The 12839-nt window shown below is 37.9% G+C and overlaps 1 protein-coding gene across 1 annotated transcript in view; it reads left to right on the forward strand.

Annotated features, from left to right (window-relative positions):
• Positions 1–12839, forward strand: part of TECRL (trans-2,3-enoyl-CoA reductase like) — a 132876-nt gene that overhangs the window by 89688 nt on the left and 30349 nt on the right. The window contains exon 8 of the mRNA XM_045284066.1: positions 338–410. Coding sequence (XP_045140001.1) covers positions 338–410 — 73 coding nt within the window. The remainder of the gene's footprint in view (positions 1–337; positions 411–12839) is intronic.

Here is a 12839-nt window from a genome sequence, read left to right on the forward strand (position 1 = left end):
ATTTTTAAATTGACATATACTCATATTTCTAAATGTATATTCTATTACAATGTATTATTATAACTGTCTCTCTTGAATATACATTTATATAAGGGTGAATTAAAAAGTGCATTTCCTTTTTGATATTAAAAGTATTTTACAAACACAAATTCACTGAATGAAACAGAAGAAGCTTTTAATCCAAACTAGAAATAATTACATCATTTTGCATTTAAAAATGTTGCAGTGGTCAGAATAAATAGGTGTGTCATTTCAACATTATGTTTAGTATTTTATGTATTTTTGACAATTTTAATTTCTTACTCTCTCTTTTCTTCTTCTTCTTTTTTTTTTGTAGAGTTGCGCCTTTTACTGGGGATTCACCTCGTGGATTGCCTACTACATAAATCACCCATGGTACACACCACCATGTAGGTTGGATTATATATTTTTTCTTAGAAATCCCAGATTAAATTACTAACACTAAATTACTAATAACTAAACATGATGCTCTAAACCATGTAAAGATTAAATACATAGAAACAGATTATATTAAAGAAATTAACAAATACTGCATAAATGATCATTTTAAATGATTTTTACATATTGTCTAATCAGTTTTTTATGTAACCCTAAAAGAAATAATAACCTGATGTAAATAAATTTATTTTTGTACCATAGAAACTCTAGCAAAAATATTATCACAGTAAATTGAAAGAGAACACTCCTAGAAAAATCACATAGTAATTAACTATCAGATATTTTAAAAGTAATATATATATATATATTTTTAAGTATTTATATATATTTATATATTTTACTCAATAATTTTATGTGTATAATTAGATAAATTATATATACAAACACTAATTATATACATATATGTATATATATATACATATATATATATAAGTTTAAATATATGTAAATTTCTAAAAGAGCCCTTGAAGCATTGTGGCTTACATGTTGGGCTACTAAAACCAAGGATGGAAGATGAGGCTTTCCAGTCCTGTAAAGAGTTACAGGCTCATTTACCTCAGGGGCAGCTATACTCTATCCTATAAAGTCCTTATGCATCAGAATTGTATTGATGGCTGCTTTGTTTTTGGGTTTATGCATCCAGATAGATAGATAGAAGAATTACATTTTGAAATACAATTTAATGGGGAAAAGTAAAAGTGACATTTTTTCACTGTGATATGTTTTCTATTGTAATTTACTAAATGCCTTAGCCTTTGGCTCAGAAATGATGCAATTTGGTGGATAGCATACGCACAAAACATAACTCTCCTCTCAAACACAGAGGTGTTAAAAATAAGATATATTTTGTTCAGAAAATTCCTTTTAAAAAAGCAATATCAGTATGGACGTCTCTTTTCTGCTATTACTAAAGTTTATATGGCGTACACTGCAAAGTCCCAGTGCTATAAGAATTGATGTTTCTAAATTAATATAAAATACTATTTGTGTTCTATTTCTTACGTTAATAAAAATTTAGATATGTAAATAAATTATGTGTAAATTTTCATTTTATATTTTATACATAATTAGAAATTGATGCATCAATATAATACCAGAGAGTATCTATGCTAGAATCAAATCTTATAGATCTTCATGTTAAGAGTTATTTATTATAATGTTCAAGATGCTAGCTCTTCTAAAATTAATGAAACCTTTACTATAAATATTATAGGACAAAAAATCCAAATCTTATATAACTGATATTTTTTCATTTAATTAGAAGTTAAAGTGATAAACTTCAGAACATTGACAGATAAAAATAATTTGCTCTAAGAAGAGAAGCCTCTACAAAGTGCAATATATACATTTCTGATTTTTTCAAATGACATTGATATTTCTCTTTCAATGTCATAAATGGATACAATGTTCAGTTCATATCATGGTATGAAATAAAATGAATATCTGAAAATTATCTTATGATTTATGTCATCTAAGAGAATAGATGTAAATTAGAACAAGGGAAACTGTGACAATTATAATACTACATGGTGGAAACAGGCATGCATATAACAGAGTAGATAGTACCTACATTTTATGAGGATTTCCTATATCAAGAACTGTGCTAAGCTATGTACACTTTGTAAAATCACATTACTAGAATTTCTATTTTAAAGGTTAGAAAACTAATTTTTAGAAGATGTAGGCAACTTTTTTAAATCCATCCAGTAAATAACTGATAAAGATTCTGTTCCCTAGACTTGTTGTTAGGTTAGCTGTCATCAAGTCTCATCCAAGCCATAGTGACTCTATCTATGTACACCAGAACACAATACTGCCCAGTCCTGTGCCGCCATTACAATTGTGCCTAGGCTTGAACCCAGTGTAGCAGCCGCTGTCAAGCCATCTCTTTGAGGGCCTTCCTGGTTTCCATTGCTGCTCCACCTTACCAAGCATGATGTCCTTGTTCTGGGATTGGTCTTTCCTGTCAGCATGTCCAAAATATGTAAGATGATGCCTTGCCATCTTTGCCTCTAAAGAGCCCTTTGGTCATACTTTTTCCAACACAGATCAGTTTGTCCTTGTAGTAGTTCATGATATTTTCAAGACTCTTCTCCAGAACCACAATTCAAATGCTTCTATTCTTTTTCAGCCTACTGTATTCAGTGTCTTTCACATGTCTTTTGAAATTGCCATGGTTTGGTATTTTAATCCTCAAAGCAACCATCATTGCTTTTCAATATTTTAAAAAGATCTTGTGCACCTAAAATTTACCCAATGCAATGCTTCTTTTGATCTGTTATTTATCTATCTATCCATTTATTTATCATTGGAATTTAATACATATATATCATTCCACAGTTGAAGGTGAAGCAGAATTATACAATTGCTACCACAATCAGTTTCTAAACATTCTTATTCCACATGACTCCCTGACATTGTCTCCTCTTCACCCCATCACTACCATTTAACCTAATCCCCCCAAACCTTTATTCTACTTGCTATATCTATAGGTTCATAAATCCTGGGTTTCATATACTGATAAATGGAAAAACATATAATGCAACTTCAAGAGCATGACCTCCAATAACATGATACCTCTGAGATGTACCCTATATGAATAAACAAAAAGACAAATCAAACAATAAAAATACCAAATACATAAATCCAGATAAAGTCCAGTAGGGATCTTAGGGAGGGAATCTACTGCCAAATTTTTACCATTAAAGTCACTATTTATGCCTTTGATCTTCTATACCAGTGGTTCTCAACCTGTGAGTCGCGACCCCTTTGGGGGTCAAACGACCATTTCACAGGGGTTTCCCAATTCATAACAGTAGCAAAATTAAAGTCAAGGAGTAGCAATGAAAATAAGTTTATGGTTTAGGGGTCCCCACACCATGTGGAACTGTATTAAAGGGTCGCGGCATGAGGAAGGTTGAGAACCACTGTTCTACATTCATCTCTCCAAAGCAGTCTGTTTAGTAAGCAATTTCCTCCATCCCTAAATTGTGGATAGAGGGAGTGCTCTGAAGATTTATGTCCTATGTAGTTCCACAAGTGAATCTTGGTCTTATACTCTCCATTATAGACTTCTTACAATTTAGGCTCTGATACTAGTGCTCCTTTGACTTTGCATTATATGGTTTATAATCCTTCAGTGACTGATGATGGTGTGCTTCTTCCATGTGCACTTAGTTGATATCCTGTTTAGGTGGCTATTTATTTGGAGACAAGCCTTTAAGACCCCAGACACTATTTTATCCGAAACCAACACTGTTTACCGGAACCCCGAGCACAACTTAATTCCTCCCACATTTTGCTACAGCACCTGTGTCTTGTGTTCTCTTCCTGAGGGCGAGTATCCAGCAGGCCCATGACATAAGAACAAAGTCTCCTTGAGTTCAAGCTAAGATTTAGTACACGCCCCAAACCCATTTCGGGATCTATGTTATTTTATTTTGTTTTGTCTTTCTTTTTATTTGTTATTACTTGGGAATTGATACATATGTCATATCATTCCATAGTTTAATCTTGTCAAACAGAATTGCTTCCATAATCAGTTTCCAAACCTACTTTTTATTTCTGGTCTCCTTGACATAGTCTTCCTTTTATTTCTACCACCACCACCACTTTTATCCCCCTTCCCAAACCCTTGTTCTATTTGCGATCCTTATAAGCTCATCAGTCCTGGGTTTCTTTTACAGGAAAACAGAAAAGCAACCCAAATTCAAGAGAGTGACTCCCAATAACATAGCATGTCTGAAATACACCCTAAATGAAAAAGTATAAACAAAATAGAACAGAATGTCTGTCACCAGTTTGTCAGAATGATACATAGCTTAACGCAGCATAGAGGGTATTGCTCTAGCAAGACCTGGTTTATCTGACTACCAACTGTTTACCACTCTCAGGACAGCTGTCTTCTGCTTCCTCGGACACCATGAATTCTCCAACTTAAGTTCTCAGGTTACAAGTGTGTCTGAGGTAGAGTCCTGTTCACCCAGTAGAGTTCCCACATAAGATCTCACTGGCACAACCTCTGGAGCATGCTGTGTGCCCTGAAGGTCCAGGATACTATGTCCCAGTGTTCCACAGCAGCTGGACTGGGTCCCTTTGAGACCCCCTCACCCCTGAGTTCAATGTGGTCCATTGATTGCATGTCATCAAAGACACTTCCCTCCTAGTGTCCCCAAAAGCATTTTGAGTCATTCTGCCATCATTCACATTTGAGTCACATCGCCATCATTCTTTTCTAGACATTTACTTTCTATTGATCAGGTTCTCTCTCCCCCCACCCCACCTCATGGCCCCTTGATAGATTATACATTGTTATTATTTTCATTTGTCACACAGACCGCTGTCTCCCTTTTCCTCTGATTTCTGTTGTTGTTCCCCCTGGATATGTGTGTGGTTATGTGCAATTCATTGTGATTGGTGCCCCCTCCCTCCCCCCTCCCAACCTCTCGCTCAACCCCCTACACTTTTAGTATTGCTATTCCCATTCCTGTTCTTGGGTTCTGTGTGTCATGAGTTGTATCTCTTGCCTATACCTGATTGACTCACCCCTCCCTGCAACTCTCTGTGGGGTATGTTCCATTGTCCACAGTTGGGCTTTGTGTACCTGCTCCCTTTTACTTTCCTCTTGTTCCACCATGTCCATGGCCGTCATTCATGTTAGTAATTCCTCGCTGCTACATTGCCCTTGATTAAGCCCCACTAGGCATTCTATGCCCTTCTCTCCACTGATTTTAGTTCTCTCATTCCCTTGTCCCTGGGTCGGTTCCCCTATCCCCTGGAACCATTGGTCCAGTTCTTTTCATCTCCGAATTATTTGTCCTGCCTATCTTATCTAGATAGACATGCAGATACATTAATAAATGCAAAAATCTGGAAAGCCAAATAAAACAACAAAGGAAGTCAAGACCAACAAAACAATAACAACAACAACAACAAAAAGAAAGCCACTTACAAAATTGGAGAGACCTATAAACAAGATAGTTCAAGGTCTGTTTATGAGTGTTTTCCAGCTGACTCTGATGGGGTGCCACATTCTGTCTCCAAAATCTATTTTTGGTATTCCCAGGGGATTTTATTACTTTGCTCCCCTTGCTGCCCTGTTGGATGCCCTAAGTGTTTCCCTTCAGCGTGATGGGGTCAGACTGTGCACAATTCCCACATTGTGTCTCCAGTGTTGTCCCCTGCAGTGCAATGGTTTAGTGAGGGACACTGCATTTTGTGGTGGGGCCGACCTTATGTCCTCTCTGTGTGTTGCCTGCTCTGAGCAGGAATGTCGTCCTCAGGGCTTGGTAGGCCAGGATGTCATCTCCACCTTCTCCATACCTTTTTGTTTCTCCCATGTTCTCTAATCAGATGTGCCCTGTCCCCAAGCTGTAGCCCCAGTGCTGTCCTCTGAAGTGCATTTTTCTGGGATGAGGGTGGGGTGAGGTTGTCCACATAGTTGGGATTGGGACTGGCCCCTCAAACATCTCTATTGGTTCCCTGGTACATGCCGGTGTGTTGTATTCACATCTTGGAAAATTTTATTGAAGCCTGCTCTCTCTCCCCCTGTCTCTTGTGGAGATATAAGCAATACCCTCCCCTTGGGTGGGTTAGAGCCCTGCTCCCACCTACTACCCATGTATTTTCTTTCTTTTTTTCTCTTTCTTTCCTCCTTTTATTAGTTGGTTGCCATATGTATCCATGGATTGGGTTTGGCCTCTGCCATCTATTTTTTATGGATTAATGTATTTACATAAGTACACACCTCTGTTCATACCCCTATCTATACCTTTGCTTCCTAGAGCTTACCTCTGCTTCCTTTTGCCTCCTCCTGCCCCACCCTCACTTTCCCCCTTCCTCCACCTCTTAGTACTTCCTCTCAGCTAGATTGGTGTTGCTCTAATACTCACAGGATCTCTATACCCCCCTAATGTTGTTTGCAATTCCTTATTTGTTCCCCTGTCCATATGTCTGTTTGCTCACCAAACCCTTCTCCCCACCTCCGTCTTCCCCAAAGACCTTAAGGCCCCACTGATTTCTCCCCACACTTCCCTCCCATGTTTGTCCTATAGAAGTTGGCAAACCAGCGATGTCCTAGTCTGAACAATAAGAAAACATAAGCTTGAAAAAATAAAAAGACAGAGAGAGAGGCAAAAAACCCTACATAGATCCAGGTCTGTCTGCTGGCCCCTCTGAGTGTCTACCCCCTGCTCTTGGGGGAGATTGGGGGTTACCCCTCCTAGGCCGAAGTCCATTCTTGGAGCTCCTCAGGAGCTCTGTGGATCAGCTTTACACCAATTGCTGATCTATTATGCTCCTTCCTGGTTTGTCCTGTTGCGGGAGATTCAGTCCACACTGTCCCCCGCCATGTGTCCCCATTATTGTCCTCTATTACAAGCATATGAGGTGGTTGAAAATGCTATTTTTTAGGTCAGACAAACCTAGTCCTCAGTGTAACATGCCAGCGTTTCAGCACTTGTAAGAGAACTTGTGCAGCAGATTTATCATCTGACCTCTTGACTTTTGCTTCCATAAGCATTGATCATGGATCCAGGCAAATGAAGTATTTCACAACTGCAATCTTTGCTCTGTTTATCATGATGTTAGCTATAGGTTCAGGTGTGAAGATTTTGGTTTTATTTGCAGTGAGTTGTAATCTTTAGCTCTCCTAAAATAAATTTTTAAAAATTAGTGTCACTGAGTTGATGCTGACTCAGAGACCCTAGAGGAAAGGATACAACTGCCCCTCTGAGTTTCCATGACTAACTCTTTACTGAAGTAGAAACACTCACCTTTCTCCCACAGACCTCCTGTGGCTTCAAATATTGGACCTCCTGGTTAGCAACCCAACTTGTAATGTGTTATAGAAGTTCCGTTCTTTGCAATGGTATCCATATTTAACTATGACCCACAGAGTTGGTTGCTTATGTTAATACAACATAAGAAAACATTCTGGTGTACTTGGAATTCAGCCAAATTCTATATAACATCTACTTTATACAATAGCCTCTTCAAAATCTGGCTTATATTTCTGGCACCTTTCTATGATGTACTGCTACAACCATTTTTTAATTGTCTACAAGTTGTTACTAAGTGCAGTCTAATCAGTCAACTCATAGCAAACCTATGTACACCGCCATGAAACACTGCCCAGTCATGCTCAATCTTTAAAATTGTTATGTGTAAGCCCATTGTTGCAGCCTCTATGTTAATCTATTTTGTAGAGCATCTCCTCTTTTTTGCTGCCACTTTATTTTCTTAGTGTTCTTTTCCAAGAACTGGTCACTTCTAATAAAATGTCCAAACTACATGAGATGAAATTCACCCATCCTGCTTGAGAGAGCCACATTGGCTGCAATCCTACAAGATTTGTTTATACATTTGTTAGACCACAGTCCTTTGCATACTCGTTTCCAGCATCATAATTCAAGTTCATTGATGTTCTTCAGTCTTCCTTATTCAATTTCCAAATTTCATATGCATATGAGACCATTAAAAATACATGACTTGGATCAGAAATACCATAGTCCTCAAAGTAACATCTGTTTTACAACACACCTGCTGGAGCAGTGGTTACATGTTGGGCTTCAATTCTCATGGTTTGCAGTTCAAAACCAAAAGAGGCTCTTTGGTAGTAGGACTGGGCTTTCTACTCCCATATGTTAGTCCAGGATGACTAAAGAAACAAACCCAGAGACTTTCATACATGTGTAAGATAAAGTTTTATATCAAAGATCAATTGTATATTGAGAAAGACACCCCCACCTGGTCCAGATCAAGTCCATAACTCCAATACTAGTCCACAAATCCCTCTCCAGATTCATGCAGCCACACACAATGATGCCGAATGGAGGAAGATCACAGGTTGGTGGGTGTGAAGTCTTGTGGATCCACTGGCAGTGAGCAAAATATCTGCCATCAGCTTGGATCCAAGTGGCCTGTAAAAAGGAAGGTGAAAGAGAGAGAGAGTGTGACCCACCTCCAGAAGAACGAGAGGAAGGTCCCAGAATCCTCAGGAAAGGGCATACCCACAAGGAGGTATCATCAGGCTGCAACCTGATTGACAGGCCAGTACCCACCTTTAGACCTATTTTTCAAGTTGACATGAAATATGAAACCTCCACAAGCTACCAACAACCTCAGTCAGAAATTGATCAAGCAGGCAATCAAGAGGGTTGATTGGTGGCACCAATATTTATTGGTGATTAGAATAAAAAGTTGGAAACAGGAAAGAACAGTTGTTGGAAAATATGGACTTAGTGATAAAAATGAAGCTAGAAATTGCGTGACAGAATTTTGTAAAACCAAAAACATGTTCATAACAAATTACTTTTATTGGGGACTTGTACAAATCTTATCACAATCCAACCATCCATCCATTGTGTCAAGCACATTTGTAGAGCAAATAATGTTTCCAACAACAAAAAGGTAACTATGCACATGAACGTCCCTAAATGGAATAAACAGAAATCAAACTAACTACATCTGTGGGAAGACATGATGGAAAAGCTCACTATCATTAGCAAACCCAGACCAGGGGGTGAATGTGGAACAAAGCATCAAGTGCTCAAAAGTAAATTTCAGGACAAAGCTGAAGAAAAGGGAAACAAACCCACAGGAACCAACATACGACCTGGAATCTAGTCTAACTGAATTTCAAGAACATCTCCAAACCAGATTTGACATACGGAACACTAATGACAGAAGACCCGATGAGCTGCGGGAGGACCTCAAGACCATCGTTCATGAAGAAAGAAAAAGGAAATCAAAAAGACAAAAAAGAAAATACCAAAGTGCTTGTCAGAAGAGACTCTGAAACTTGCTCTTCATCTTTTAGTAGCTAAAGCAAATGGAAGAAAGGATGAAGTTACAAAGCTGAATAAAAAATAGCACAGGGCAGCCTAAAAAGACACAGCCAAATATTATAATGAAATGTGCAGAAACCTAGAATTAGAAAACCAAAAGGGAAGAATATATCAGCATATCTGAAAAGGAAAAAAAAATCAAGAAAAACTTCAAGCCTTGGCTTACAATTTTGGAAGATTGCAAGCCTCCAGGAATTGACAGAATATCCATGGGAATCATTCCGAACGCGGAGGAAGCACTGGAAGCACTCATTTGTCTATGCCAGGAAATCTGGAAGACAGCTGCTTGGCCATCTCAATGGCATCTAACACCAGCAAACTGTCTCAGAAGCACACAGGGGGTTGCTAGGAGTTAGCATTGACTTGATGGAAGTAAATTTAAAGAGGTTTATTGAAGCACATCTACCCAATGTAATGTGCCATTTGATCTCTGACGGCACCTTCCATGAATATCGATTGTGGATCCAAGCAAGATGAAATCCTGAACAATTTCAATATTTTCTTTGTTTACCATGATGGTAATGATTGCTTAAGCATTGAGGATTTTGGTTTTCTTCACATTGAGTTGTAATCTGTACTGAAGACTACAATCCTTACTCTTCATCATCAAGTGCTTCGAGTGCCCCTCATTTTCAACAAGCTCGGTTGTGTTATCTGTTTTTCACAGGTTGATAATGAGTTTTTCTCCAATCCATGTGCTGCATTCTACATGTAAGCCAGTTTCTCTGGGTAGTTGGTTAACCTACAGAATGAAGAATCATTATGAAAGGATACAACTCGGATGCACACCTTTCCTGATTTTAAACCCTTTAGTATTATCTAATCTCTAATTAGAGAATAATTAGTATTCTCTAATTCTCTAATCTCTAATCCTGTTCACACAACTTATCCTCTATCTGTCTATAGGTTCCACCTAAACAAAATAAAGTGTTCTGGAATTCTTGTTCTTCTCAAGACTATCCACAGCTTATTTTTTAGGTCAGCAAGAGAATATCTGCATAGTCAACTTTTGGTATAAAAAATATAACACTTATTTCTCAATATAAGTTCCAGACAGTTTAATATACTTTTTTAAGAAATGATATCCAACATTTGTCATATCACTAAAGAGACTGGGGTCTGTGATAATTACATCTGTGTCCACTAGACACTCCCTGCTATGCATGCAGTCAGACCTATCAATCAGGTCAAAACCTGATGCTGTCACCTTGGGGAACTGGCCTTTATATAAGTGAGGACCCTCTGGCCCACAGCGTCTCTCTCCTCTTCAACTTCCTGTTGGCTGGCCACCCTGAGAACTGCTGGAGCCCTGTGATGTTTCCATTGACATTCGACCCAAACAACTCTACACTTACCAGCCTGTGATCTTGCTGTATTCTGTATCATTGTATGTGGCTCTGTGAGTCTGAAGAGGGATTTATGGACTAGTATTGGACTTGTGGACTTGAGTTTGACTGGACACTTTCTTGATACATAATTACTTCTTGATATAAAGCTCTTTCTTGAACAATAAGAGTCACCATGTCACTGGATTTGTTTCTCTACTCAACCTGACCTAACACATAGGGTCTTAGGAATTTAACCATGCCAATATACTTATTTTAATATTGTATGAAAAAAAACAGATCCACTTTAACGATTTGTTAAGACTCTGATTGAAGAAATCAAAATGAGCCAGAACATGACTATAATGTAAATTTCTAGTATCTTCCCTAATGATTACCACAGACCCCAGAATTCTTTAAAATTGATCTGGTTTGAGGAGAGAAATGAACAGGAGTATGGTAGGAGTAAAGAAGAATCACTTATGAAGCTTTAACCTGTGATTTTAGTAAAAGTTTTGGAAAACTTTCTCAAACACATTCTTTATAAGCAGATATTGTTGTTCTTTAGTTCTACAGAGTCAACAAACAAAATGCCTCAGGCAAAGTAAAAATATTGACATGAACTTTGATTTAGTTGATCCTCTTTTGGATTAATAATGCTTTTTTGTATCCATTGCTTCAATTGTGATTCCCCCACCCCACAGTTATATGAGTCCATTTATTATATGTTAGGCATTACTTAACCAGTGTTATTTCATGATGCTCTATAATATTAATAATTTAATAGTGTGTTTTCATCAAATTATGTAACAGTAATTACTTTAAATGTTCTCATTTTTTCTATTATAAAGCAAAATATAAATGGTTCCTTTCTATCAGAAAGAATTGTGTCTAGGATTTTGAAATCTTGTCTTAAAATAGTAGCCATTTAAATGAGGTGTTATCTATGTCCACATAGAAGAAGCATACTAGTCTGTGTGATTAAAAGATTGTAAATATTTAAGTCCATGATCATAAGAGAGAAATATACTAGAGCAAAAATACTGAATACCCTGTTAGCAGAAGGCTGTGTATGAAGTCGAAAAATCTATCAGAAAAGTCCCCATATGGATAAAGCCTCTATTGAATGTTCTCTGCAGATTGATCAGGGATCTGAATTATCTTACCCTCAAACAAGCAAAGGGCATTGCTTCCACCGATATGATAAGCCTAATAAAAAGGGCAGTCTCCCTTGAGCTTTTTCATGGGTGTGCCATTGATGGAGTTCACTTCCCAAACAGTTGCATAGACATGAGTCATGCCCTGACTTCCTTGAGGAGGTCTTTGGACTAATTTTCTAAGCTCCTCTGTCTACTAAAAGGTACCAATTCAATTAATGGCCACATTCACACTCTAATAGCCCCACTGATATCACTGATGTTTCGATTCACTACATATTATGAATGTGTGACAATTTTCCTTGACCTTCCGTGTTCTCTCTAAAATGCTGTACATCAGTAAAACTGATTTTTAAAGATTGCTTTGTGTACTTATACTCAAGACAGGCTCTTGGCTCATGTACAGTTTCTGAATGAGCACATTGAAATTTTTGAATTCCTATTCTGCTCAAGACTAGTCAACAGCCCACATAATTAATAAAACACCAGGAAATATCTTCTGGTATTCTCTGCATTCAGCCAAGATCCATCTGACATACCCAATGATATCCTCTATGCTACATCCCCTTCTCTCTGCCAGTATACTTCCACAACCATTGTTGAATGATCTTCAGCAAAATTTTACTTGCATGCGATATAAAATGTATTGTTTCTAAGCTGTACATTCTGTTGGGTAACTTTGATTTTGAATAGGTACAAATATTAATATGTCACAGTCAGATTGAACTTTTTTTCCTTTAGTATCATTGGTTCTTGATCACATGCTAATTCTTGAAATGACTGAATATTGGATTCAGAAGAGAACATGGAATAGAAATGACCAGCCCCACTTTGAGACATGATGCCCATCACAGAACCATGGCCCTGCGGAGGACAGTATCAGAGAATTGCACCAGATCTGATCCTGCCACACCAAGGCAAAGCACGAGGGGAATACAGCAGAACAGCAAGGGAATGGAGCATCAAGGTCCCCATGGAATGCTGAAGGCAGACTTTGGGGTCCGGTCATGGTGCCCCAACAGACTGGATGGGAAAACACTCCTAAAGGCCAA

Source organism: Echinops telfairi, unplaced genomic scaffold (genome assembly GCF_000313985.2).
Source record: "Echinops telfairi isolate 266 unplaced genomic scaffold, ASM31398v2 ScPeMD7_7468;HRSCAF=8506_0, whole genome shotgun sequence".
Taxonomy (NCBI): Eukaryota; Metazoa; Chordata; class Mammalia; order Afrosoricida; family Tenrecidae; genus Echinops; species Echinops telfairi.